Source organism: Fonsecaea multimorphosa (genome assembly GCF_000836435.1).
Source record: "Fonsecaea multimorphosa CBS 102226 unplaced genomic scaffold supercont1.34, whole genome shotgun sequence".
Classification (NCBI taxonomy): domain Eukaryota; kingdom Fungi; phylum Ascomycota; class Eurotiomycetes; order Chaetothyriales; family Herpotrichiellaceae; genus Fonsecaea; species Fonsecaea multimorphosa.
This window is the reverse complement of record NW_015971668.1, coordinates 104,926-130,206: the sequence shown is the minus strand read 5'-3', so window position 1 is coordinate 130,206 and position 25,281 is coordinate 104,926. Positions and strand designations below refer to the sequence as shown.

Here is a 25,281-nt window from a genome sequence, read left to right as displayed (position 1 = left end):
ATCAGGTCTTACATCTCCCATTGATTTTGTTGTCAATATCCAGCACTGAAGCGGTCATCATCTCACACTCTTACGGTAGCTCATCCACGCCGTCGCCGTGGACGCCGCCATTCGTCGCCGCGTGAAGGAACTCCTTGGGTGGCTCCGTCACTTTCATGTTCCATCCGAACTGATCCTTCACCTTCCCCATTTGGATACCTTTTAATGTGCTCAACAGCTGTGCACAGACCGGACCAGGGTCTAGATTCTCGTTGACCGGGTATTCGAATTTGTCTCCTTTAGATTTCATGGTGATGCTCTTGATGGGTACCAGACTGGCCGCGGTGCCGGCGGCCATGATTTCTGTGAATTGAGGAAGCTCGCTATAGTCAATACGGCGTCTCTCCACGCCGTAGCCGAACAAGTCTTTGGCGAGTTCGCAAGCGGATTCCGAAGTCACAGACTTGATCACATTTTTCGAGTCGGGCACCACGATTGTCGTCTTGTCCCCGTCTTTCCGGACGCCCAAGAATCCTGAAGTGGAGAACTCGTCGATTTCGCTCCGTGTCTTGCTGTCCAAGTGCAGGGTAATACCAAACCCTTGATTACGTGCTTTTTCGCTATGCCGCAGCACAGGCGCGTAGTTGCCGCCCACTTTTGCGCTGCCCGTGCCCTCAGGCGCCGCTCGGTCGAAGTCTTCCAAGATAAGCGCGTCGACGGCATGTACACCGTGGTACACCCCCGTGGGCATCACAAACACGACGAAGGTGTACTCATCTGGAGGGCTCAGTCCCAGCTGCGCGCTCGAGCCGAACAACAACGGGCGGATATACATGGCAGCGCCGGTCTCGTGAGGAGGCACAAATTCGGCGTTCATAGCCACGGCCAGATTCACACATTCTATGAAATGTGCCTCAGGCACAGGGGGAACAGAAATGAATTCGGCAGAACGTTGCATGCGTAGAGCATTCTGATCGGGACGGAAGATGGCGATCGACCCATCTGGCTGTCGGAAGGCTTTCATGCCCTCGTAGCACTGGACGCCATAATTGAGACCGGGCGCCATGCCATGGATCGACAGATGAGGAGAGGTCACAAAACGTGGTGTACTCCATTCTGGTTTGGGTGAGGAATGGCGGAAGGTGGATTCAATATGGCCGTTGACTTCGCGGACTTTGAAACCGACGTTGCTCCAGTCTGGATGGTATAGTCAGCGGGGATCTCAGGAACTTTTGGCGCAAGATTCTGTTCTATGAAGGCTGCGCGTTCAAGAAGTGAGGCAGGGAAAGAGGCCTACCAATCGAGCTCACTGGCGGAGGAGGGAAGGGAGCCATTTCGGGTTGAACGGTGGCCGAGAAGGCTCTCAGGTGTCGTTGACCTGCTTTGGCGTTTGTGACTTCTTCAATGGCAAAGTAAGTCCACTAGACTTCACTGTTTTCGTCTTCGAATTTGCAAAATACTAGTAGGATGAGAATGGGCAGCCTTGAGAGCGCAGAAGTCACAAAAATGAGTCGACACCCGAGGCTCTTGTCCGGATATAAAAAAAAATCTTTTCCCCACGCGGACTCGAGGTGTGTTCTCGAAGGCCCAGGCCAGTAAGCAGATCTCCTAGCTTTCTAACTCGTGTGATGTGGTATGGTGTGGCAACTCAAGAGCGTGTCGTACCACGGTGCCAGGTCAATCAGGAGGGGTGCCGGTGAGACGACTGTGACACTTTTCTGAATTCTGTTTTTCTCACTCTGGTCCTGTCTGGATGAGCGAGATCGGAGCACGTCTTGTACCGAGTACGAGGTCTTGAGAAATTCCACCTGCTGCTTTAGACTTGCGGAGACGAGCGACACGAGGGAGACGAGGGAGACGAGCGACACAAGGTGCAGTGGCTTGAGTGGCTGAACCCCGGATTTTCCGAGCTTGTCGAATGCGGACAAATCGCTGCTGAGATATTTGCGAGAGAAGCATCCGAGACATCATCACCTGAGTGCCTGCTGCGCCCTCCTGTACCGACTAATCTGCGACCCATCTAGCTTCGTTCTCTGTTCGATATACATCTCTCCATCCCAGTCTTCCAGCGTTGCTCTGTTCCTCTCCTCTCTCTTGAATGCTTTAATCGTTGCGTTCTGAGCGCCAGTTCTATCTCACACCTCCCTTTCGCTTCCTCATTCGCCATGCCTCGAGGCCCGCCCCCTGCTATGGTGTTGGTGTCCGCAATTGCCCTCTTTGTATGGTACATCATCTGGACTCGCGGCCACGAGCGACCCATTGACGCGCTCTCCCACGCCGACCGCTTCCGACATGCGTTTCAACAATCACAAGAAGTGGTGGCCGACATCCCCAATATAACAGCCACCCCGGAGACGTTACACGGCGAGCACGTCATGGGCAAGCTCGGCAACGAAACCCTCAAAGCAGAACTCGGCCGCGCAGCCTGGAAAGTCCTTCACACGACCATGGCACGATTCCCGGACGAGCCGACAAAGGACGAGAGCGATGCCCTCAAGAGCTACGTCTACCTCTTCGCCCGCCTGTACCCGTGCGGCGAATGTGCGGAGCACTTCCAGCAGATACTCAAGAAATATCCTCCTCAGACGTCTTCGCGGTCGACTGCGGCCGCCTGGGCCTGCTTCGTGCACAACGTGGTGAACGAAAGCAAGGGCAAACCGATCTTTGACTGTGCCAACATTGGAGATTTCTATGACTGCGGTTGTGCAGATGACGAGAAGGAAGAAATTGCCCGGGCTGGCGCGAAGAGTGAGGCTATCGCCACCCAAGGGATCAGCGCGAAGCAGGAACCCGTTGAGATTGAGGTTGAAGGGGAAACAAGAGGCGGTTGAAAACAGCGCTTTGTACATTGGGCAGCCCAAGGAATGGACACCTTGTTCTCTGGGACTATCATTACAAAGTCAACGCGGAAACCCTACCCTCGCATCTTGTGACCTTGTCCTCCATGTCAAAACTGCGATTCGCAAAAACTGTCCCTGATGACTCCATCAACGCGGTTATCCAGTCCTTCAATCCTCGTGGCTTCGTATCCCCCGTACTGGGTCTCGAGAGTACAACAGGGGCTAAGCTTCTTCAACGTCAGTCGACGAAGGAGTCTTCTGCAAAAGTTTGGGTCGCTGGCCTTGATCTTGGTCGGAGTCAGTGGCGGTGTCAAGGGGTCCTCGTCCACTGAATGTCTGGTGGACTGTGAGGTTGGCGTTGAGGGTTCTGAGGTCTCGGCTTTCTTGAAAGGGTCCAGTGTGCGAAACCCGGCGTCGACGAAACATCTGGTGGGGATATACCAAACATCATCAGCGCCAGATTCTTGTTCTGCACCGAGGTCCATGTGCATTGAGGCTAGACCGTGGTCGCTGCACTTTTTGCACGGGTGTCCAAGGATGATGTTGAAGTCTCGGACCTGACATCCACGAACGCTGGGTGAGTCGCACAGGGTGTTGCGGAAGCGATGTGTGGCGGGGTGACAGCAGAGGAACAGATACCGCTTGGTGGTGCACATTTTTGCTGGATTGGATAGCTTTGAGAGACTGTGAACTTGATGGGAAGATCAGTCCAGGTGGATTTCCGTCAACTATATCTATCCGACTTCTCGCAGGCCTGGCTTGGATTTCCCAGCACAATGGATGAAATGTTTGACTGCGAGAAGCGCACCGCCCTGAGCCACTGTCGGTGGATGCCGCCTGGGGCATTGATATGCAAGAGCGTGTCTTGCTCGGATCGGATTTCTCACTGAAGCGACAAAGAAAGAAGCGACGGCGTGGATTCAAAATTAGCAGCGACATTGACAATGGCTTTGTTTGTTCTTTGTTTGATGCACAGCTGTTCTATCCATATTTTGCAATGTTGTTGATGGGGCTGCCTGACCCGATCAAACATTGAACCGATGAAACAAAGAAAAGACAACACCGAACAAAGGCGGTTCCCGCTGGTTTGAGGCCGGACAACATCTCATGTTTGTCGCCATGAGATGTGTTTCAGGATCGAGAAACTCTCATTGGAATGAAGAAGAGAAGTTATTCTTGTCCTGGCGGATTGCTCCTAGTCGTTTCTCGAGCACGAACTCGTGCAAACATTCCACTGTAACATAATTCAATCTCCCATAGACCCCGACAGAGAGCCCGCCCTTAGAATGTGCATATGAACAGAGTGGCTGAGAATGTTGTCCGAGGCGAGCATCGGCAGACTGCCTTGAGCAAACTGCCTTGATATGTCAACGACGAATACACTCCATGGAACGTGGACCGATAGCATCGATCCCGCCTTATCCAATGCTCTGTCTTGACTCTTCAAGAACTGTGTGCTCTGTCATGACATCTGTGAACACCTCAGGATGAAATCGGAGTCGAGACCACCATCAACAGTTGCCTTTCTCGGCTTCGTTGGATCAAACCGGGAAAAGCTCGACCGGTTGTTCGTTCTACAGTTCAAATGGCTCACACGCCTGGGCCTGGGGAGTGTGTATTCTGCGATAACGAGGGGTACTGCTCCCTTTCAGCTCGTATCAGCTGAGGCTGAACACGAGGTGTCGTCCAACCCCGTGTCAAGAAGCCGCACAAGCGTTGCTTAACTTGCTTAAAGTTACGAGTACAAAAGAGGCCGCTTCAGCTAAGAGGCATATCCAAGCATGGAAAAGCAAGCTATCTCCCTCTTCAACCGCGAATCTGTGTCCTTCTTTCGAGATCAATTGTTGACGACGAATGCCAAAGATGGCGGCAACACCGTCACTCGTCGACCTCGCCACTGAGATCTTGGAAGCTGCCAAAATCCTCCAGCAGGGACTGGATGCCAAATCTCTACCTCAGCCATCGTTTGGAGCCACGGGTCCCAAGGACTACCACGACGCCGCAGAACATGCCGAGATCCTCGAGGCTCGAGCTCGACTTATCGACGCAAGCCAGTCCATGTGTACGCTTGCTCGCGGGCCGACCGAGGCACTGCGCGCACTGGTCAGCACGGACCGAACGAATCTCGTGGTGCTGGGAGCAATCGATCAACTGAAACTCGCGGAGGCAGTGCCTCTTGATGGCACGCCCATCGCCGTGGAGACGTTGGCATCAGATCTCCAGCTCCATAAGGCACCTTTGCAGCGAATCCTCCGGTATGCCTACAGCTTGCATATGTTCTACGAACCGAAACCGGGCTACGTCGCCCACACGGCGCTGTCGGCCGCCATTCCGGCTTTCTCGCCATACACCCAACTAATGCTTTCTCTCCCCATCATAGTAGGTGGATTGAAAGTCGGGGATAGTCTTCGTGTTGGTTCCGGAGGCGAGAGCAGCGAGGCCAACAACAAGCCCGCGATCCCTGTCAATTTGGCTTTCCCACAACACAAGAGCTATTGGCAGATAGTTCAACAGGAGCCGGACGGAATGGCCAAATTCAGTGCTGCAATGAGGGTAGTTGGGCAGGCTATCGTGGGCCCCAAGTACACACAGTACACGCAAGGCTTTGACTGGGACGGTCTGGGCAAGGCGGTCGTCGTTGATCTTGGCGGTGGCAGCGGCCACATTGCTGTCCCCATTGCGCGGGCTCACCAAAATCTCGAGATCATCATTCAGGATCTGGAGACCAACGCCGCGCCGGCCAAGGCTGCAATACCAACGGAGCTTCAAGACCGGGTGACATTCCAAGCTCAGGATTTCTTCCAACCCCAGCCTTCGGGACTGGTCCAGTCACCACCAAAAGCCTATCTGCTCAGCAGAGTCCTGCACGACTGGCCGGACAGTGACTGCGTCAAGATCCTCAAGAACCTGGTCCCAGTCTTGGAGAGAGGTGGGAAGGGGAAGGGCAAGACGAAACTGTTCATCGTCGACCGCGTCCTGCCAGACAGGCCGGGCGAGATCCCCTTGCACCAGGAGGCGCTGATGCGGAGCTTGGATTTGTTGATGTACAACATCGTGGGCGGCAAGGAGCGGAGTTTGGAGGAGTGGAAGGCCCTGTTTGAGCAGGCCGATCAGAGATTGAAGATTAGCAAGGTCGAGATTCCGGTCAATTCGGACTTGGCTATGTTGGAGGTCGAGCTGGAATGATCGATGAAGGGTCCAGTAGAGGTTTTATTCAGCTAGAGGTGCGTTATGAAGGACGCGGTATGTGTGAAGGGGTTTGAAGGAGAGACATGGAGCTCCCCCTGCTTAATAATACTAGGGGGAAAATGTTCAGGTGTGAAAGTCTGTAAGGACCTAGTAGAGCGCACGAACCTGCAAGTACAATTGAAGGGGGGATGGATGTACTGATTCTTTTTGTGACTCGTCGAACTGCTCTGAGACTCTAGTTCTTGCTTCCAGGAATCTTTCTCGAAGAGACCTCCCCTTTTCACCCCCTGCGTGCAATCAGAATCCCCATTTTCTTGCTCATCCCTACTCTCCCATCTTCTCTCATCGTCCGTACAAGATGGCTTCCCTTGCACCTCCATCTTCCTCTTCTCTCATCCTAGTTTCTCCCCCTTTCTAATGTCCGGCAGGTTTCTCCGGCGTCGTCCACGCCAGCGGGGCACTCGACGCGAGGATCCAGGTGGTCTTCCCCGTGGCCCTGGGCGACTCTCCCACAAATGACGACGGGAACCCGGGGCTGAAATCCGACTGGCTCTCCAGGAACTGGATCTGCTCGTCGGTCAACTTGATCGAGAGGGCCTTGATGTTGGCCTGCAAGTGCTCGACCTTGCGGCCGCCGACGATGGGGAAGACATTGACCGTCTTCTGCATGACGTAGGCCAGGGCGATGACGCTGAGCGACTCGACGCCGTGTTCCTGCGCGACCTTCTCCAGCGCGGCCGACATTTTCTCCTGTTGCGGAGTCTGGTCGCCCGAGCCGAACATGCTGCGCAGTCCCTCGCCCTGCTTCTTGCGCTCTTCGATCTGTTTCTTGGTCTGGAACTTGCCTCCGCCCAACACGTCCCACGGTGCCAATGCCATGCCAAAGTGCCGCGCCATGGGGATGATTTCGCGCTCAAAGTCCCGTTGCATCACGTTCCACTGGCCCTGGTACACGCAGAAGGGCGTCTTGCCCTGGGCGCGCGCGTACGTGTTGGCCGCCGCGACGATCCATGCTGGCGTGTCCGAGATGCCCAAGTACAGAACTTTGCCGGATTCCACCAGAAGATGAAGGCTGTCCATCACTTCCTCGATAGAGGTAGTCCAATCCTGTTCAGTTCAGCTTCGGGACGAGGCCGTATATTGGGGAACTTCGTAAGGAATGTTGTGTGACAAGACTTACCCACCAATGAACGTACAGCAGGTCAATGTAGTCGGTCTGGAGCTTCGCAAGAGAATCCCTGATGGAGAGGTGGAGACTCTTCTTATGGTTTCCGCAGTAGTTGACCGTCTTGCCTTTGCCGAGCTCCCAGCTTCGGTAGTGTGTGGTATACCTTTGATGAAATCGTGTTAGAAGCTTGCGCTTTGTGAGAAAGGCGTGGGCAAAAAGTGGCATACTTGGTAGCGATGACCATGAGATCCCTGTTCTTCCTCTCTGCCATCCATTCACCAATCCACTTTTCCGATTGTTCGTCTTGGTAGTTGTTCTAAAGGAGGTTCAGTCACACGGCCCTCGAAGCACAGAATACCTAGGCATTTCGGCCCTCATCGAGAAGAGCTGGGGGATTTGAACGTACAGCGGTGTCGATGAAATTCCCACCGGCCTCGTAATACGCATCGAGGAGTTTGAAGGATTGTTCTTTGTTCATGCTTCCAAGGCCCTAAAATGACCAGTAAAGATGGCTCGCTCGTTAGCCTTGCCATGCCATGCCGTGCCTCGGGGCTGGAAAAAGCACGGCCATCACGGGTTTGGAGGGCACTCACTTGGCTCCAGGCGTCTCCGAGGGACATGGCACCCAGACATAGAGGCGACACTCTAATGCCGGCGGTGGGAGACAGCACTCGATACCGACCCAACTCGGTGGGCGGTTCTGGAGCGGGACCGAATCGTTCACTCATGATTGCCTAGTCGCCTTTCCGGAAGTTATAAACGGGAAATTCTCTGGGATTGAGGTTGTTGATCCAAGCTAGAAGAAAGTCGATGGGAAGGGATGTCGATCGGTAGACGCCCAAGTCCCAGAAAGAAGGCACCTGGTCCTTCTTATACCACCGACCACCTACCCTTCTCGACATGACGAAGTGAGAAAAGCATGATACATCCAATAGCAGGGGCTCACGGGAGCGAAACTTCTGCAACTGGTCCATGCTCCATATTTCGTCTAGGGGTTTGCTTTCCCCCGCGATGGGTTGCGGAGGCTACTACTCGGTAGACTGCCCTGGGCGAATCTGCAAGGCACTGACTTTTCCTGTCATATCTCCATGGTTTGCCCGAGCGAGCATCCCTGGTGCAGCGTGCATTAACGAAGTGGCTAGGCTAGAGAGCAAAACGGAGTCAACTCCCGCGAGTTTGGCGAGCTCGAGTTCTGATCCGGCACCTGTGTCAGTCAAAGGTGTAAAGCTCTCTGCCGAGTCAGTACTGGAGGTGGGTGCGACGAGTGCCGTTCCTCGATTGACGCCACCCAGGCCTCCATGCCGGGCTCCGCTTTGTGGGTGTAAAGGTGGCCCTTGATCTGGGCTGGTCCATGGTCGGCCGAACGCGGCCAAGACGAATGCAATGTTGTGACACCTAAATGGACACCTCAATGGACAGGACACGGTGGAATTAATATCTAGGTACATGGAGATAAGAAAGGCGGCGCATACATGATTGCGCCATCAAACTGCTGGCACAAGCACTCAGACGTGGACTATGACCTTGTATAGGCCCAACTCCCGCACGTCTGTGGATGGATGTGACAAGTATGTCTCATCTCGAGGGAACAAAAGACATCAATGGACCATAGTTGCATGGAATGCTTGATTTGATTTTGGCTAACAAAAGTGCAATGGTGGCCTGGCGAGCCTGATCTAACAACGGCCAGCAAAGACCTTTTCCCTCTGGGTCTCGTATGAAAAGCTCCGTCATCATCAAAGCACAAGCTCTCGAGTGTGGATCAAGTCCTGGGCAGAAAAAACTCCGGGAAGATGCACAGATGGTCTTTCGCAGTATTATTCTTCTCCCCCATTTGCCGTGGCAGAATATCCCCATCCATTTATTTCCCGTTGATTCCCAGGCTTTCCTGTCGGCCTCCCATAAAAGCTCGTGATTTGATTTTGGTGTCATGTCCATGTCGAAAAAGTCTATTGATTTCATCATGTCCCACAGGATGTCGAAAGAGAGAGAAACCCGCAAATAACTTTTGGTTCTTTTGGTGAAAAACGAATCTCGTCAAAGGCCGGAAAGGTCTGTCCTTCCGACCCCGTGGCCCCCATTCATGTCGGAGCCTTCTGATGAGTCTCATCATCCCATTGTTTCAAGCTTCGAGTTTGCGCCGTCACACTCTCTTTCGTCTCAAACCGACGCCGTGGTGTGAGTCTGGTGTTCGTCTGCACGTATCGTCCGTTCCCTCTGTTCACATGAGGCAATTCGACATGCTGAGGGGTATCTGGAAATCGATCCGGAAAAAAGCCAACGCTATCTATCAGTGTATCATGCTGTGCCCGATAATAAACAGTTCGTCTCGGAAGAAAAAAGCCGTGGCCGTCGTCGTCGTCACGGAAGAAGCAAGCCTATGCTTAAGGAGCCCGCCCATTCGCTTGGAGGGCAACGCCAGGTCACTGTTCGAGAGTGCAAATGTCGAAGTAAAAAGGAAAATCCCCCTGCCGAGAAGAGATGGAAAGGTCGCTCTACCAGAAAACGCCGGTAGCCGTTTACCACCACGAAGAAGGGCCTGTGGCACCTCCTGGGTTGCCATAGCTGCCTCCACCGCCACTGCTGTATCCGCCGCCATAGGCCCCACCACCATATGGTGCCCCACCAGAATAGCCTGATCGTGTCAGTGGATGATTTGGGGAAATGGAATCTTGCCGGGACTTACCACCACTACTACCGCCGCCGTAGTTGCTGCCGCCATAGCCGCCGCTGTAGGAAGGAGGACCGCCGCCCATCCCACCGCCAACGCGACGCATGTCACGAGTAGAAGAAGCACCACGGCCAGCACCCCCACGACCACGCCCGCCACGGCCACCGCCGAAACCAGAACTTTCACGAGCAATGTTTTCCAAGAAGCCAGGAACCTCTTGGTTTGCCTCTTTGAGAAGCTCAATGAGATCACGAACAATGCCACGGTTGCCGCGGTTGAAGAAGGCAGTCGACAGACCGGTATTTCCAGCACGACCGGTACGACCAATTCGGTGCACATAGTCGTCAATGTCAGTCGGAAGGTCGTAGTTGATGACATGAGTCACGTGCGGGATGTCCAATCCTCTAGCGGCAACAGCTGTAGCAACCATGATTGGGCATCTGCCATTTCGGAAGAATTCCAATGCTCTCTCACGCTCACGTTGAGTGCGATCACCGTGGATTGCAGTAGCTGGGAAGCCTTGGTTGATCAAGAAGTCGGACAAGGTATCAGCCATGCGTTTAGTCTCCACGAAGATCAGGGTGAGACCGTTACGGTGAGTGTGAAGGATGTCGAGTAAGACGGAGCGCTTGTCGTTGTCTTCGACATATTCAACTTTCTGGGTGATGTTCTCCGACGTAGAACCCACTCGGCCGACTGACAAGAAGACGTAGTCCTTGAGGAAATCTCTCGCCAACATCTGAATATCGCGCGGGAAAGTGGCCGAAAACATGAGAGTTTGGCGGTTCTGGACTGAAGGCATATCCTCGCCCTCCACAATGCGACGAATCTGGGGTTCGAAACCCATGTCAAGCATACGATCGGCCTCGTCGAGAACCAAGTACTTGATGTTTGCCAGGGAGATGCGGCCTCGCTCTATGAGGTCGACAAGACGGCCTGGAGTAGCAACAAGCAAGTCACAACCTCGTTCAATAGAGCGAAGTTGAGTACCGATGTCGGCACCACCGTAAACCACGCAGGGTCTGACCCAGGAACGATAAGCGAATTTTCGCGCCTCGTCGTAGATCTGGGAGACCAATTCACGAGTGGGGGCCAAGATCAAAGACGTCGGGAAAGCCTTGCGTTGGCGGAAGCCACCTCCACTTGCGGGTGTGACAGATGGGCCATTCTGAAAAGCCTGGGAGAGGATGGGGAACAAGAAACCACCAGTTTTGCCAGAACCAGTCTGGGCACAAGCCATGAGGTCTCGGCCACCCATGACGATGGGAATAGAGTACTTCTGCACAGGTGTCGGTGTGGTGTATCGTGCGAGCTTGATATTGCCCAGGAGATGATCATCGAGAGGAGGATTGGTGAACGCATTGACCGGTTCCGGGACATCGTGACCACTAGCCTCTACAGGGATGTCGTCGTAGTTGGCAAAGTTGATTCCAGTTTGAGCCTTGGTCGGGTCGTTTGGAGTGCCAAACAGTTCACGTTCGATTTTGGGGTTTGGAGGGCCTGCAATGTGTTGACCATCTCGCCATTGTCCGTCTCCTGAACCACGGGCAGAGTTGCCACCGTAGTTTCCAGCGTAGCCGCCGCCGTGACCACCACCATGGCCACCACCGGGAGCACCATAGGCGTTCGGGTTGAAGGGACGAGGATTGTGACCCGCACCCCAGCCATTTGCTTGAGGAGCAGGACCAGGGGCAGACGCAGGAGCGGGGGCGCCAGGACCAGGCTTGAAATCAGGAGCCGCTGCCCAGCTGCCATTGTTTTGACTGAGTTTTGTAAGTATAACTTGGCTATCTTCAGGATTTTCTTTCACATACGTGTTGGTAGCCCAGGCACTTCCATTCAAACCTTGGTTCCCAGCGTTAGGTGCAGGTGCAGGCGCAGGCGCAGGCGCAGCACCTGCTCCGTCCATACCCATCACTGGAGGTCCACGAGCACTCTGGCCACGGAGGTGAGGTGGGATGTACGCACGAGCCGGCATCTGACCGCCAGGAGCGTGCTTGGATTCGTTTAGAGAGAGTCCGTTCATGTTCAAGGAATCAGCCATTTTGGTTGAGTGAGATCTGTTTTTTGCTGCAAATGGACGCGTCAGTTGAGATTCAATTGACTTTGAGTTATAGAAGTTCAGATGGGATCTTAGAAAATTCCTGAAGTTCCCATCCGCAGAAGGGTTGCAGAGAGTGTAGAAAAGCTTCAGACGTTGAGGTCGGTCAGCGGGCAACGGTGGCACTCACGGATTGAACGGGATCGAATAGGTAGTCGATATCTGAAATGGTTTGCTTGAGTGAAGAAAAGAGGCAGTTGTGATAGTCGCTGCTCGAAAGGTGAAGTGAGACGGTTGAGGCGTCTAATGTTTCAATCGCTGATGATTGCTTGGTCTTTCGTGTCCGGCAGATAGAATGAGAGACACAGAACGCCTCTCCAAGTCTATCCGAAAGTGAAAACGAAAGACAGAAACAAGAAGGACCGTAGAATTGGCGGTTGTAGTTATTGTGTGGATGAGAAGAGGTTGATGGAAGTTGAGTTTGAAGGATGAAAAAGTCTTGAAAGCGCAGCCTAAAATTTTTAGGGAGCGGCGAGCAGGTGATCATGACATGGGCCCGATCGGCCAGGCTAGAAGCTACTGGACAATGAAATGAAAAGGCAGTTCGCCAAGAGCCAGCCTATGCCGTATTTGCCTCCAGGCGATTGCCACCAAGGGGCGAGAGATTTGTGTCACCATTGACTCACCAGCGGAGAGACCATCATATACTCCGTGCTCGTGGATTGCTGGCACAGAGTACAAGTACCCGGTTCGTATACCCACCAATTGTCTACGCACGTAGGATGCGCAACGACGCCTCCCCGTAGGCAAACTCACAATGGAACCAAACTCCATGTCATATTCTCTACAGCCTCTACTTACGCCATGCTTTTATCGTCCAACTTCTGGGATGGGGTTCTGCGTCTCTTAACTATGACCACAACAACCAGCATGATCAGGAGAAAAAACACTCCTTTCTGCATATAAGCTTGAGTAACTAGACCTTCGACAGGACTAGACGATTCCTCAATTGCAGAGATATCCTTGGACGGTGCTTCAATCTGATCCTCCGCTGCTGGCAATTTCGTCCCAGGTTCATCTTCCACATCGTCGTCATCCATGTACTCGGGATGCACGTTCGAATAGATGGGTTGTTCTGTCAAAATGTGTCTTAGCCCTTCTTCAGACTTTGATAGCAATCCGAGAGCAGTACCTGCCCTCAAATCCTAAAGTTCGTTGTGAATACCTTCGGGCGGCACAGGCAGCTCTCCGCTCTTGACGATCTTGACCGGCTTGGCTGGACGGTCACCCGACCCCTTGGGTACATTTTCAATCTGCTCGACCACATCGTAGCCCTCGAGCACTTCCCCAAAAACGACATGACGGCCATCGAGCCAGCTATACACTGTTAACCAAGGATGCCCGACGCAGGGCACGTAGCCTAGGGGCGAATTTACCTTGTAACAACGGTGGTGATGAAGAATTGTGACCCGTTTGTGTCCTTGCCCGCATTGGCCATGCTTAGCAGGCCCTTCTTCGTGTGCTTCAACTTGAAGTTCTCATCTTCAAACCTGTCACCGTAGATTGACTTGCCCCCAGTACCATCTCCTTTTGTAAAGTCACCACCCTGAATCATGAACTGTTTGATAACGCGGTGGAAGGATGATCCTTCATAGCCGAAACCCTTTTCGCCAGTGGCCAATGCTCGGAAGTTCTCTGCGGTCTGCACATAGCCAGTAAACTGTTAGCCAGCAGCACGCGAAACAATTAGGTGGTTCAAAGGTAGCGTTACCTTGGGAACAGTCTTGCCGTAGAGACCCATAACAATGCGACCTAGCGGTTGGCCATCATGCTCAATGTCGAAGTAGACCTTGTGGGTGATCTTGGGACCCTTGGCCGCCTGTGCTGTCTGTCCCATGAAAAGGAAGGTAGCGGTCAAAATGACCATCAGCGAAATGACGATCCGCTGGATATTAGCCATCTCGAGCCACATTGAACTATGAGGGTCAAGTAATGGAGAGATGGACTGAGGAGGTAGAAGAAGCAACGGATTGGGCGGTGGTAGCTGGCTGATGACAAGGTGGACGTTTCAGCCAGCCTCTCAATTGGGGGGTTCGAAGGGTCGAGCTGCGGCACCCAGAATATACCCACTTAAAAGCGGCGGCAAGGCTGAAACCATCGCAACTTTTGAAGACAAAACCTCGTTTCATCGAGAGACTCTAAGGTCAAGCCACCATCAACGAGAAAGACAGAAGCAGACGGCGGGAGCGGAGGAGCAGAGATGGTATATCTCTCTGAACACTGCTTTGCCAGCCGACAGTACTGACGAGAGGTCTATCAGGTCTTTATTCTGGGGGTCAATTTCCCCGAACACCGTTTTGTATGGGTATGTAACCAGATCTCACTGTCGAAAGCTTTACGTCCTCTATTCAGTCCGCCTGACTTTCTCTCAGAGGTCGCTCGAAACATTTTTCGGCATCGGCCCTGCCACCCGCGCCCGCATCATGTCGCGTTTCCACCTACACAACACCATCAAAGTCGGCGAGCTCTCGCAGAACCAAGTTCTGGACCTGACTGCCCACTTGGATTCTATGAAGATTGAGAACCACTTGAGGCGGCAAGTGCAGCAGGACATAACAAGACTGAGAGATACCGGGACATACAGGGGCCGCAGACACGCGATGAATCTGCCAGTAAGAGGACAGAATACCAGGAGCCAGATCAAAACGGCGAGAAAACTCAACAGGGCGGAGCGCTATTAGACTGGCTTTTCTTGTCTTGTACGAGGCTATCCATGTGCAAGAATATATGCATGGGAGAAAGTGCTTGCATTTCAAATCACCCTGCAGCCTTCGCATCCGAAACACCCAGGAAGACAGCTTGAAAACAATGGATCCGATGGCCTCGAGTATTGCTAGTTTTGAGGCTTGCACATAATCCCCACGGGAGAATCGAGACCTGGTTGAATTGACCTGGCCATCACACCAGATGAGCGAATCCAGAGGCCAATGTAAATATAGAGAGAATCATATTGTGTGAAATGTTCAGTCTCGCAGAGGCAACGAAGGAGCAGAGCAAGGAAAGCTTCTCAGGGAAGACCTGAAAATTCAAATATGTACTATCTATTCTAGGCTTCAGAGAAAGCTGGGGTGTCTAAAGGTCTTCTTTGGCCCCGCGAATGGATCGCTGGGCCTCTCATAAATTCGTAGTAACAGTCATGCTGTTACTGTGCACCAGCAATGTCGGCGGGAGTCCACCAGCCAGCACTTCCAAGTCACTGATATACCCAAGGCTGTCCGTCTCGCTGCGGTATGTTCCTTCCACCGGTGCCGGCAATGTTGTGAAGATGACGGCAGTGTCATCGCTGTTCTGCGATATCAGTTCATTCAAGATCAGATGTTGTGCACGGCTCGGTAAGTCGTTGAAGGACAATGGAATCGAGGCCGCTGTTGGAAAGCCAGAAGCGGACGGTTGGGGAGCAGTGCTGTCCTCTCTTGTCCGTTGGTAAATTGATCGTCCTGCAGCTGGGATGGTATCTTCAGGCATTTGTCGCCGCGGGTGTGGACTTTCGGCGAACATGATTGAGGGACCGGCCCCTTCGTCACTAGGCACTTTGGTGAGAGGGACAGGCTCAGATGTGAAATTTGGTGAAGCTGCTCGAGATCTTAGCGATGAGGCCACAGTCTCAAGGTTTTGTTTGAGCGATGGTGCGCCGGAATCCGACGCGGCCGGACTACGGCCTCGAAGGACTTCCTCGTTCCCTGAAGGGAGAATCTCTTCATCAAATTGCAATTCTGGCTCAGCCGAGGTAGAGCGTTCCATCCTCGAAGCTTCCTCCCTTTGCCTTTTGCGGCTCGACTTTTTCGAGCTTGCCCGGCTACTCTTCCTGGACGATGAGGATTTAGTTTTGAGAGCGGACCTAAGGCTGCCAGACGATTCGTGCATCTGCTCTCTGTCGCGTTCTGATAGACTCGCGCCCGAGTCTTGATCATCGGACGTCTCCTCTTCCTCACCATCTTCTTCGTCTTCGTCCTCATCCTCGGATTCAGAGCGTTCAGAGTCACTTGGATGGGATGCATGTCGGCTAAGCATGTCGTCGTCTATCCGTGAGGTTCTCATAGAAAGGCTCACCCCAAGACTGGACAAGTTGCCAAATGATGACCTCTTTCTCGGATGCGTCAATATCCTGCGAAGACCGTCCATACGAACGAAAGCACTATCTCTTCTGCTTGGTAGAGACGAGCTTGGCCATATAAAATCATCGGCCATCGAAGAGGCATCCCCAGCTGTAACATCGCCAGATCTGGACTTGCCTCGGAGTCTGAGAAGTTCTTGCCACCATGTTTCATCTTCCAGAACTTTGTTGACTTGGTCTTGCGTCTCTTCGTCGACATCTTGCCCGTTGACGACATAGTTGTAACTTTTGATGGTGCCACAAGCCAGCCAGAACACCAGAACCTGAGCCCTAATCCGTAGATTTTCTAAGAGGGACGTAACCCGAGCTCTTTCCTCTTCCACATCAGCCTCGTACTCAACAAAGACTGCGACTCGAAGGTCGTAGGATCGCTTCCACGATGTCACTGTGTTGAGAATGCACCCAAGCTGCAGGATGAGGGTATACGTGTCGAAGTTGGTGGTTGTGACATTCTGCGGTTGACCATCCGTTTCAGATGTGAGTTCCGCGGACATCTGGATGGGCCACAGATCTATGTACTTCTTTGTGACAGCGGCTTTTGCTTTAGGAAGTTCCAGGTCGGCAAACCCTATTGCCACCGCAACGTTAGTCCGCAGCTTGAGGATCATATCTTCCAAAACCATAACATAACTCTGGATATCTGTTCTTTTCTCCACATAGCAGACGTCTGTAGGCAGTTCGCCTCTGACCTGGCTCCTGCTGGTACGACGGCGTCTAAGCGAACTAGCTTTTCTTTCTGGGGGCGGGCTCGGCACGTCGACCAGAGGTTGCTCTGATCTGAACTGTTGCAAATTGTAGAAACCGAGGACAACAATGTTCGGGCGCATGCCCCCCAAGCCGGCGGAGAGAAAGACATTTCTAGCCCCCCATTCAATAGAAGGTGAAATTGCCACGTTCACAAAAGCTTTGATTTTGGAAATATCGATAAATTTGTTCCAAGCTGCTTGCTGACGACGTGCTTCGGGCACAGAGGCGCCGAAGTTTTGCGTAACAATGACATGGCCAATGATGAATAAGGCACCTTTCTTGAGCGAATTACAGAAGTGAATGAGTTTGTAGCTCCTTCTAGGGTCATTCACGAGCAGAAGGATTTGCGGGCGCCAGAATTTGACGTGCTCAGTCTTGAGTCTCAGGAGATATTTTCGGACTTGGTGATAGATGAGGACTTCCGAAATCGAGCCCCAGGGTTTTGGCGGAGTCGTGTAGTGGATCATTATGATGAGGATGAGTAGAATGCAAACCGACCCAGATGCCGAAAGTCCATCAACAAAGAACATGCTGCCCGCGCTGAGAAGCGCACCAGAGGCCGCCGTCCACCAGTTGAAGTACGAGAACGACGGCCGAAAATTCGGGGCAGAGCCAATCTTCAAAAGAAACGTGGCCACATTCAAAGCAAAAAAGGTCCTGCAAACGCGATCAGTACCACTCTCGAAACAGTCTGAAACGACACTCACATGAGGTAAGTCATGGTAATCAGCGACGCAATTTGATTAATGTCGAGAAGAAGCACCAGCTGAGTGACAGCGAAAGTGCAAAGGATCGCGTAAATTGGCTCATCCTTCTTCTTCGTCCCCTGCCCGAATATAGAGAGACCTGGAACAACCTTGTCTCTGGCGATGGCTTGCAGTTGCTTCGCTGGCCCAATAATACCCATCAACACAGAGAAGAATGTCGATGCCAACTCTCCGGCCAGGATTAGCATCCCCGACACGCTGGCGTCTTGCACAACGTTGACGTTCCGGTAGAAGGATTCCCTGGTTATGCTTGCAGCCATGGCTAAGACCACCAAAGCGTATGCAACGAAGGTCAAGGCCAATCCACCGAGTGTGCCCCTGGGAATGGATGCACTAGGATTCTTCAGATCGCCTGACATGCTCGCTCCGGCGAGAATACCTCCAGTTGCGGGGAACAAAATGCCAAACAGATCTTGATAGTTCTCTTTGCCTTTGAGCTCGCTACCAGCAGCTCCCTTGGTGAAATGAGGTAGCAGGTTCTCTTTGAGAGTGTCAAGGCGAAGGCCAGTAAACTGCAGAAATTGTTTTTGGGTCTCGAATGGTGTTCGAATAATGGCTGAAAAGGGAACGCTAAACGTTGCCAGAAGCAGAATGAAAAGCAGGCCATTGCTCGCACGCGCGAAAATCGCACTTCCGGCCATACAGATAGTGACACATAGTACCACAACCAAAGTACTCCAGAGATACTCCCACCACTGACCTTCAGGAAGAGTGTTGGCCCAGTTCCCAGACTTGGCACCAAAGTTGTAGGAGAGACAGTCGACTAGAGCGACTGCATTCATTCCCGTGTTGAAGACGAAGCCGAGATACGACACCAACCCGATGGCTCCACCAAATTCAGGACCAAGGGATCTGGAGATCAGATAATAGGCCCCTCCTCCTCTGACCGTGCCGTTGGAAGCTACCGCCGAAAGGGACATGGTCGTGATCAAATTGATGACATAAGCTGCGACCAGCATGGCCAGCATGCCTATCACACCGCTCTGCCCAAGTATGAAACCGAAGCGGATGAACATGAGGATGCTTAGGACGTTCAGACTTGTAGGAACAAAGACTCCTGAGAACGTTCCCAACTTTTCCGAGCCTCCAGCTGGGCGCGGAGCCGTGCCATCATTGTGCAGACCCGATTTCTCAACCTTGCCAGCTGTACCACGGCTATAGGTTATAAGTGAATGTCCTGGCAAACCTTGATCCGCAGCTGTTGACGTTGGCGGCTGAGCGTCGCCTCGTGAGTCTTGAGGGCCATCGAAAGTCCCATAAGCTTTTGAAGAAGTCGATATGTCAACCGGCGCAAGCGGCGGAACAGACACAGAAGACTGGGCGGTCGCAGGTCTTGACAGAGTATATGCTGAGCCATCGTGGGCTGATGCAGGACGATGCTCTTCTGGAGTGCCTGGGAAAGATGACCTTCGTAGTAATTGAGCAGCCTCATCAGTAGCTGTGCGCGTCAAAAAGGCGGGACCGCGTCGAGTTACAGAGCCTCGTCCCGTTCCAAAGTCCGGCCAGCCCTTTTTTCCTCCTGTGCTGGCCATGATTATTTAGGATCGCCTTTCGATTTCGATCCATAATCAATGCATCCTTCCGTTCGGACGAGTGAAGACAGGCAACCCCTGCAATAACCTTGAAAGGGACTCGAGTGGAAGTTGTCAACCGCTGTCAACCACAGGGTGAGGAGCCTGTCCGAATGATACCAGGTAATTACCTAGTAGCTGTTGAACTTGTTCCCACTTAGGATGTAGCTGGCTTGCCAAATCAACCAGGGTTGACCAGAGAAAAGAAAAAGAATGAATGCGGGGCCAATATGAAACAGAAGGGGAGAGTGTGGTACAAATATTACGCCAAAGCACAGGCGATGAAGCTGGATGTTTGTTTCTATGGACGGATGTTGAAGGGATGTCGAAAGGGGAATTTTTGCTCCTAAGCTTTGCTAGTGCAGGCAGCGTGGGGGGACCGCCTTACCCACGGGCCACGAGAAGCGACCGGTGCTGGGGGTCTTGGGCGGCATGGCTTAAGGCACTTATTGGTGCAGCGCCTATTCTCGGCCTTGGCCGCAGAAGCAGACCGCCCCGAGGCTTCCACTGCACCGAGTACCTACAGTACCTCGTACAGGCGCAGGCGCCACAGGGAATTTCGCCGCTTGCATCATGCTGGCCAGTTACGTCGCAGGTAAAAAAGCACTGCCCATTATTTCTTTCTGCCACAAGCGCACCACACAAGCACTTATTGATCATTCGTACCTGTCACATGCTATATCCTGGGGATCTTGGATTTTGGGCAAGCCGTCTCACTCTGCATATGTCGTCGTATCTGCCGCCCCTCACTCTGTCTTGACCTCAGCGATCTCTCAATGTCGTCAACAACATCTCGAACCAGTCCTGTGGACATACGCTCAAGTAGTCCCGCAAGAGGCAGTCCGCATTCGCGCAATGCGTCAATAGCACGATTAGCCTCCCCTGTGCCCTCCCAGCGGCTTAATACGCCTCCTGTCCAGCAGGTCCCGACGCCTCAGCAGATCGCAGCCGATAACAATGATTCGGCCCTGCCCAAGCTTGATCAATCCGGGTCATTACCAGGCCCAGGTCGATCTGCCCTTTCCACGGCTCTAGCCGATACAGGGAACCAAACTCCTCCTAGGAGTCATACACCACCTGTTCCTGCACACGACCCTTCCCCGAGACAGCCGCTCTTGAGCACCGCAGGCGGGTTGGGGAGTCACGACAGATTACCCAGGAGCAATTATGGCTCTTTCAATCCTCGCGACATGGAAGGGAGCCCAGGTCCAACAGAGGATCCTGAGGTGGTAAAAAGACACTTGGTGCAACCAGACCAAGGCTCGTCAAGGGGGAGACCACTCCGAATAGATCTAAATGAGCCAGGCACTGGTTTGGATTCAGCCGAGTTTTCCAGCCTCCGGTTACAAGGCGGGGACATGACGCGCGCCGTCTATCGTTGGGCAGAAGAGCAGGAAGGAAACCAACCTGGAAAGGCTCAGAGGAGCAAGAGTTTCACTATGCCGAGACCGGAGCCTGAAAGTGACACTCTGGACATACAAAACATCCGAGTGCCTGGCGGATTCCGCAGAAACTTTTTGCGTCGAGCTGCTGAGAGTCCTACCCCCTCTGGTCGAGCCTGGAAGAGCTCTCCTGCAGCAGACGGTCAAGACGCTTCTGCGAGCGATACTCGACCAAGGCTTTTTACTAATAATTTTCTGGAGTTTCTCACGCTTTATGGACACTTCGCAGGTGAAGACCTAGAGGAAGACGACGAGGTTCTTGAACCAGACGAATATTTCTCGTCGGATGCCTATGATGAGGGCAGCGATCGAGAGCCTTTGGAGGATAGTGCTCTACTCACGCCAGGTGGACTCCGACGGAGACGACATAGGGAGCGCCCGCCGACTGGAACGGGTAGCAGTTTTAATGCAGCCCTATTGCTCCTGAAATCTTTTGTTGGCACAGGAGTCCTTTTCCTGCCTCGGGCTTTTCTGAACGGCGGAATGCTCTTCTCTTCCCTTGTCCTTCTTGCTGTAGCTGTCCTCAGCTATCACTGCTTTGTCTTGCTCATCAGCACACGGAACAAGGTCGAGGCTTCATTTGGCGACATCGGCGGCATTCTCTACGGGAAGTGGATGAGAGCGATGATTCTATTCTCCATCGTCCTTAGCCAGGTTGGTTTTGTATCGGCATACACTGTCTTCACCTCGGAGAATCTGCAGGCATTTGTCCTTGCAGTATCCAAGTGCAGAACTTTTATCGACATTAAGTTCATGATCTTGATGCAACTTGTCATATTCCTGCCACTGAGCTTGATCAGGGATATTGGAAAACTCGGCTTCACGGCTCTCATTGCTGACGCCTTCATTCTCGTGGGACTCATCTACCTGTACTACTACGATATTGCCACCATCGTTGACAACAAAGGACCTTCAGATATCACCATGTTTAACCCTTCAACCTGGACACTTTTCATCGGCACGGCTATCTTCACTTTTGAGGGTGTGGGACTGATCATCCCGATTCAAGAATCAATGAAAAGACCTCGAGATTTCCCCGGCGTCTTGGCCACGGTCATGGTCATCATCACCATTCTCTTCACCTCCATCGGCGCGCTCTCGTACGCTGCGTATGGATCGAAAACAAAGACAGTCGTCATACTCAATCTGCCTCAAGATAGTAAGATGGTCAACGCTGTTCAATTTCTCTACTCCCTGGCTATTCTCCTGAGCACACCACTCCAACTGTTTCCCGCCATCCGTATTATGGAAAATGAGCTATTCAGTCGTTCGGGCAAATACAACCCTTACATCAAGTGGCAGAAGAACATCTTCCGCTTCTTCCTCGTTTGTGTATGTGCGCTCATTGCATGGGGTGGGGCCGGCGATTTGGACAAGTTTGTCGCTCTGGTCGGCAGCTTCGCGTGCATTCCGCTGGTATATTGCTATCCTCCTTTGTTGCATCTCAAGGCCGTGGCAAAGACCAACTTGCAGAGATGGTTGGATTATCTGATGTTTGCTTTTGGACTGGCGAGTTGTGTGTATACGACTGTCTTGACGATCCAGCAGTGGGCGGGGAGCAGTGGAGGCAAATCTCCTGGGTATTGCGATTCCTGAAGGACTGATTTGAATGGAAGCCGCCATACACAAAGGCTGCGGATGAAGAGGACGAGACTACAAATTGACCAGACAGCTGTCAATGACGGGGAAATCACGTGTGAAATCCTGAGTCGACCACTTTTTGGCTTTCAACACGAGACTGCACGTCCGCCTTGCTCATATGGGGACGCAAGTTTTGCTTGTGTCTCCATTTACACTTATGCAGGCTCATGTCTCAACGACCGCGAGAGTTCCGTCTTCGATCTCTCACCGGCAGGATGGTTAGAACCAAATCAGCAAAAATGCTTGCGCTCCACCAATTGAGGCTGGAATCTGTTAACATCCTGGTTCGCCTCTGTATATAGTTGTTACAACAATTAGATGGGCCAGTCACTGGAATGCATGTCTTGGACCCAAATGGCACATGCCCCTTACATACATCTTCATTGCCATTCATTTTCCAAAACTTCACGGACACAAGATCATCAGCATAAGAGGCAACGCATCTTGTACCACCCAGCTGCACGTGAGAGAGTTAGGGATTCGACGAGTGGAGTCTCGATCCACCTTGGAACTTTGTCGTTTCGGTTGAAGGGTCAACTGATGTGACTAGGTATTCCAGAAGCACATCATAAGTGGTATTGCTGAGAAAAGTTTCAAAATACATGGGTATCCTGGAGGTATAAATACAACAGTGGTGCAACTCATGTCAAACCCTTTTCGTGGGGTTGTTGCGGGTACCACAATGAAAAAAGTGGTTGGGGAACCCATCCTTGTCCGATCGAACTTCAGGACAAAGGAGTGATTTGACCACGGAATATCCCATTTGGTTGGAACTCCGTGAAGTTTTCTGCCTGACTAAGAGGAACTGTTGAGTATATCTGCTCGTGGTAGGGCTCGTTGTCAGGATGCCTCTCTGATATGAGGCTCCAAATGGATGAAGCGAGGGGAAGTCAGATTGCGAGAGATAATGGGGAAGTTGAGTCGAGCTTCCATGCTCCAGTCGGAGGATAAACCAGATCTGTACCTGTGCCTGGGCCAGTGCCAGATTCTATGGCTTCCCATGTTGTCTTCAATGGGCTGACAATAGCATAGGGAAAATGACGCCACCGGCCGACCTTGAATCAGCCTTCAGCGCTGGAGGACCATATGTGAAATCTGCACCAAAAAGAGCGTCATCCAGTGACCTCTTTGATTCGTCGACTTCCATCAAGTCAAGGGCGGCTTTCATCCTCTCGGGCATAAACGGCTGAAGCAGAATGGCCATGATTCGGACAGATTCCGCACTCGTGAAAAGGACATAATTCGCGATACGTCTTGTTTCGGGGTCGGCACTTTTGATAATCTTCCAGACTTCAGTGTTGTGGAAGAACTTGTTTGTCTGCAATTTAGTCAGGTCTGCAGCTTCAACAGAAATGCGCAACACTCCATACCTCTCCGATCAGTTCACAAATTGACTGGACAGCCTTGCGGGGATCTGGCTCTTTCATGTGGTTGTCTGCAATCTCTCTCACAGAGCATAACTTGGCATGATGACTTCTAAGACTGGCACGAATGGTCTGTTTTTCCGGGTTACTGGCGGCCTGTTGGTCTTGAGCGATGAATTTCGAGAAATCTTCGTCTTCCTTGACCAGCCTGACCGCTTCGCGGACATCGAAGTGCTTGCTCTTAAAGACGCGATGGATCAGATTTCCGAAACCACCCCTCAGCAAATGATTGTATGTTTCTTCGATGAAAGAGTTGTCGTACGTAGCATCGTCGACAATACCCCCATTGTGTGCCATGAAGAACCGAATACAATCCACTCCGAATCGATCCATGGCGTAGAACGGATTGACTCCGTTGCCGGCTGACTTGGACATTTTCTCATTGTTCATCGTCCAGTGAGCGTGGGTCAGGAACTTTTCAGTCACAGGAAGCCCCAACGCCATTAGAAAAGCAGGCCAATATATGGTGTGAAAACGAATGATATCTTTGCCGATGACTTGACAATTGGGTGGCCAAACCATATTCGGGTCATTTCTGTTGACAAATGGATATCCTGTCATCGTCAAGTAATTGAATAAGGCATCGAGCCAGACGTAGATGGTCTGACTCTCATCACCTGGAACCTGAATTCCCCATGTCAACCGTGACGAGGGTCTGGAAATAGAGAGGTCTTTAAGTCCACTTCGAATCTCGTCCATAACGAAGGCCATGCGTTGCTTCGGGACAATGGCGCCTGCGTGTTCCTCGTAGTACTTTAGCAGGGGGGCCTGGAAAGCGGACAACCTGAAATGATAATTCAGCTCCGAAGTCCATTCCACATCTTTCCCAGTCTCGATGGAGACGATCTTCGTTAGACCCGTTGAGGGGTCGAGGACTTTGTGGACTTGGGTTGAGGGGTAGAATGTTTCGTCGCTGACAGAGTACCATCCCTCATGCTTGGCTTCATAGATATACCCACTGCGATTCAGCTCTTCCCAGACATATCGGACAACATCCTTATGGTCCTCGTCAGTGGTCCGGATGAAGCGATCATAGTCGATATTGGCTGCGTGACACAGCGTCTTGAACTGCTCAGCGTGGTGGTCGCAGAACAACTTAATATCGGCATTCGCCTTTTGAGCAGCCTTTTGCACCTTCATGCCATGTTCATCGGTTCCGGTCAGCAGGGTCGCCTTCTCGTCGCCGCGAAGCTTTGCCCACCGTTTGAGGACGTCTGCGAGGACTAACGTGTAGAGGTGGCCGACATGGGGTGCTGCAGCATCCATGGTCAGCCAGTTGCTATCAGGATGGGGAATGAGCACACATACCTGAGTTGACATAGAAGATGGGACTTGTCACGTAGTAAGGTTTCCCTGCAGCGGCATTTGCAGGTCTTTCTGGTTCGATCGCCGCTGCTAGACCGCGTCGCTGGGGCTTTCCGCAAAACAGGATGGGTAGCGATGGTCGACATCGCGCAGAAGCTCGACACTGGAGGAAGAAACTACGAGCATTGCGCTCGAGAGCCAGCATGCTGAAAGAAAGAGCTTCAAGAGCTGGACATGTGCCCACGAGGGCAGAAGTCAACTTGCTCCAATTATTTTTCGAAGCTACGAGCCAATTTTCTCCGCATCGCATTCTGGCCTCCCC

At 52.4% G+C, this 25,281-nt stretch overlaps 11 protein-coding genes across 11 annotated transcripts; 3 read left to right on the top strand and 8 right to left on the bottom strand.

Moving 5' to 3' along the window:
- Positions 1 to 70: 70 nt before the first annotated feature.
- Positions 71 to 1,313, bottom strand: Z520_10952 (uncharacterized protein; the record flags this gene model as incomplete). Its single annotated transcript, XM_016781443.1, has 2 exons — positions 71 to 1,176; positions 1,277 to 1,313. 2 exons carry the CDS (start codon positions 1,311 to 1,313, stop codon positions 71 to 73), a joined length of 1,143 nt encoding a protein of 380 aa, XP_016627432.1.
- Positions 1,314 to 2,144: 831 nt separating this feature from the next.
- Z520_10951 (uncharacterized protein) lies at positions 2,145 to 2,810 on the top strand (the record flags this gene model as incomplete). The annotated part of the gene is made up of 1 exon (XM_016781442.1): positions 2,145 to 2,810. The coding sequence occupies one exon, from the start codon at positions 2,145 to 2,147 to the stop codon at positions 2,808 to 2,810; it is 666 nt and encodes a 221-aa protein (XP_016627431.1).
- A 116-nt stretch (positions 2,811 to 2,926) lies between these two features.
- Positions 2,927 to 3,475, bottom strand: Z520_10950 (uncharacterized protein; the record flags this gene model as incomplete). Its single annotated transcript, XM_016781441.1, has 1 exon — positions 2,927 to 3,475. One exon carries the CDS (start codon positions 3,473 to 3,475, stop codon positions 2,927 to 2,929), a length of 549 nt encoding a protein of 182 aa, XP_016627430.1.
- A 1,207-nt stretch (positions 3,476 to 4,682) lies between these two features.
- Positions 4,683 to 6,005, top strand: Z520_10949 (uncharacterized protein; the record flags this gene model as incomplete). Its single annotated transcript, XM_016781440.1, has 1 exon — positions 4,683 to 6,005. One exon carries the CDS (start codon positions 4,683 to 4,685, stop codon positions 6,003 to 6,005), a length of 1,323 nt encoding a protein of 440 aa, XP_016627429.1.
- A 417-nt stretch (positions 6,006 to 6,422) lies between these two features.
- On the bottom strand, positions 6,423 to 7,904 carry Z520_10948 (uncharacterized protein; the record flags this gene model as incomplete). Its single annotated transcript, XM_016781439.1, has 5 exons — positions 6,423 to 7,115; positions 7,189 to 7,339; positions 7,404 to 7,492; positions 7,583 to 7,666; positions 7,770 to 7,904. The coding sequence occupies 5 exons, from the start codon at positions 7,902 to 7,904 to the stop codon at positions 6,423 to 6,425; spliced, it is 1,152 nt and encodes a 383-aa protein (XP_016627428.1).
- Positions 7,905 to 9,695: 1,791 nt separating this feature from the next.
- On the bottom strand, positions 9,696 to 11,891 carry Z520_10947 (ATP-dependent RNA helicase ded1; the record flags this gene model as incomplete). Its single annotated transcript, XM_016781438.1, has 2 exons — positions 9,696 to 9,811; positions 9,863 to 11,891. 2 exons carry the CDS (start codon positions 11,889 to 11,891, stop codon positions 9,696 to 9,698), a joined length of 2,145 nt encoding a protein of 714 aa, XP_016627427.1.
- An 854-nt stretch (positions 11,892 to 12,745) lies between these two features.
- Positions 12,746 to 12,988, bottom strand: Z520_10946 (uncharacterized protein; the record flags this gene model as incomplete). The annotated part of the gene is made up of 1 exon (XM_016781437.1): positions 12,746 to 12,988. The coding sequence occupies one exon, from the start codon at positions 12,986 to 12,988 to the stop codon at positions 12,746 to 12,748; it is 243 nt and encodes an 80-aa protein (XP_016627426.1).
- A 105-nt stretch (positions 12,989 to 13,093) lies between these two features.
- Positions 13,094 to 13,848, bottom strand: Z520_10945 (peptidyl-prolyl cis-trans isomerase B; the record flags this gene model as incomplete). Its single annotated transcript, XM_016781436.1, has 3 exons — positions 13,094 to 13,265; positions 13,325 to 13,590; positions 13,660 to 13,848. The coding sequence occupies 3 exons, from the start codon at positions 13,846 to 13,848 to the stop codon at positions 13,094 to 13,096; spliced, it is 627 nt and encodes a 208-aa protein (XP_016627425.1).
- Positions 13,849 to 15,062: 1,214 nt separating this feature from the next.
- On the bottom strand, positions 15,063 to 19,108 carry Z520_10944 (uncharacterized protein; the record flags this gene model as incomplete). The annotated part of the gene is made up of 2 exons (XM_016781435.1): positions 15,063 to 17,466; positions 17,517 to 19,108. The coding sequence occupies 2 exons, from the start codon at positions 19,106 to 19,108 to the stop codon at positions 15,063 to 15,065; spliced, it is 3,996 nt and encodes a 1,331-aa protein (XP_016627424.1).
- Positions 19,109 to 19,923: 815 nt separating this feature from the next.
- Z520_10943 (uncharacterized protein) lies at positions 19,924 to 22,185 on the top strand (the record flags this gene model as incomplete). The annotated part of the gene is made up of 1 exon (XM_016781434.1): positions 19,924 to 22,185. The coding sequence occupies one exon, from the start codon at positions 19,924 to 19,926 to the stop codon at positions 22,183 to 22,185; it is 2,262 nt and encodes a 753-aa protein (XP_016627423.1).
- A 1,054-nt stretch (positions 22,186 to 23,239) lies between these two features.
- On the bottom strand, positions 23,240 to 25,164 carry Z520_10942 (uncharacterized protein; the record flags this gene model as incomplete). Its single annotated transcript, XM_016781433.1, has 4 exons — positions 23,240 to 23,548; positions 23,601 to 23,750; positions 23,799 to 24,907; positions 24,963 to 25,164. 4 exons carry the CDS (start codon positions 25,162 to 25,164, stop codon positions 23,240 to 23,242), a joined length of 1,770 nt encoding a protein of 589 aa, XP_016627422.1.
- Positions 25,165 to 25,281: the final 117 nt, after the last annotated feature.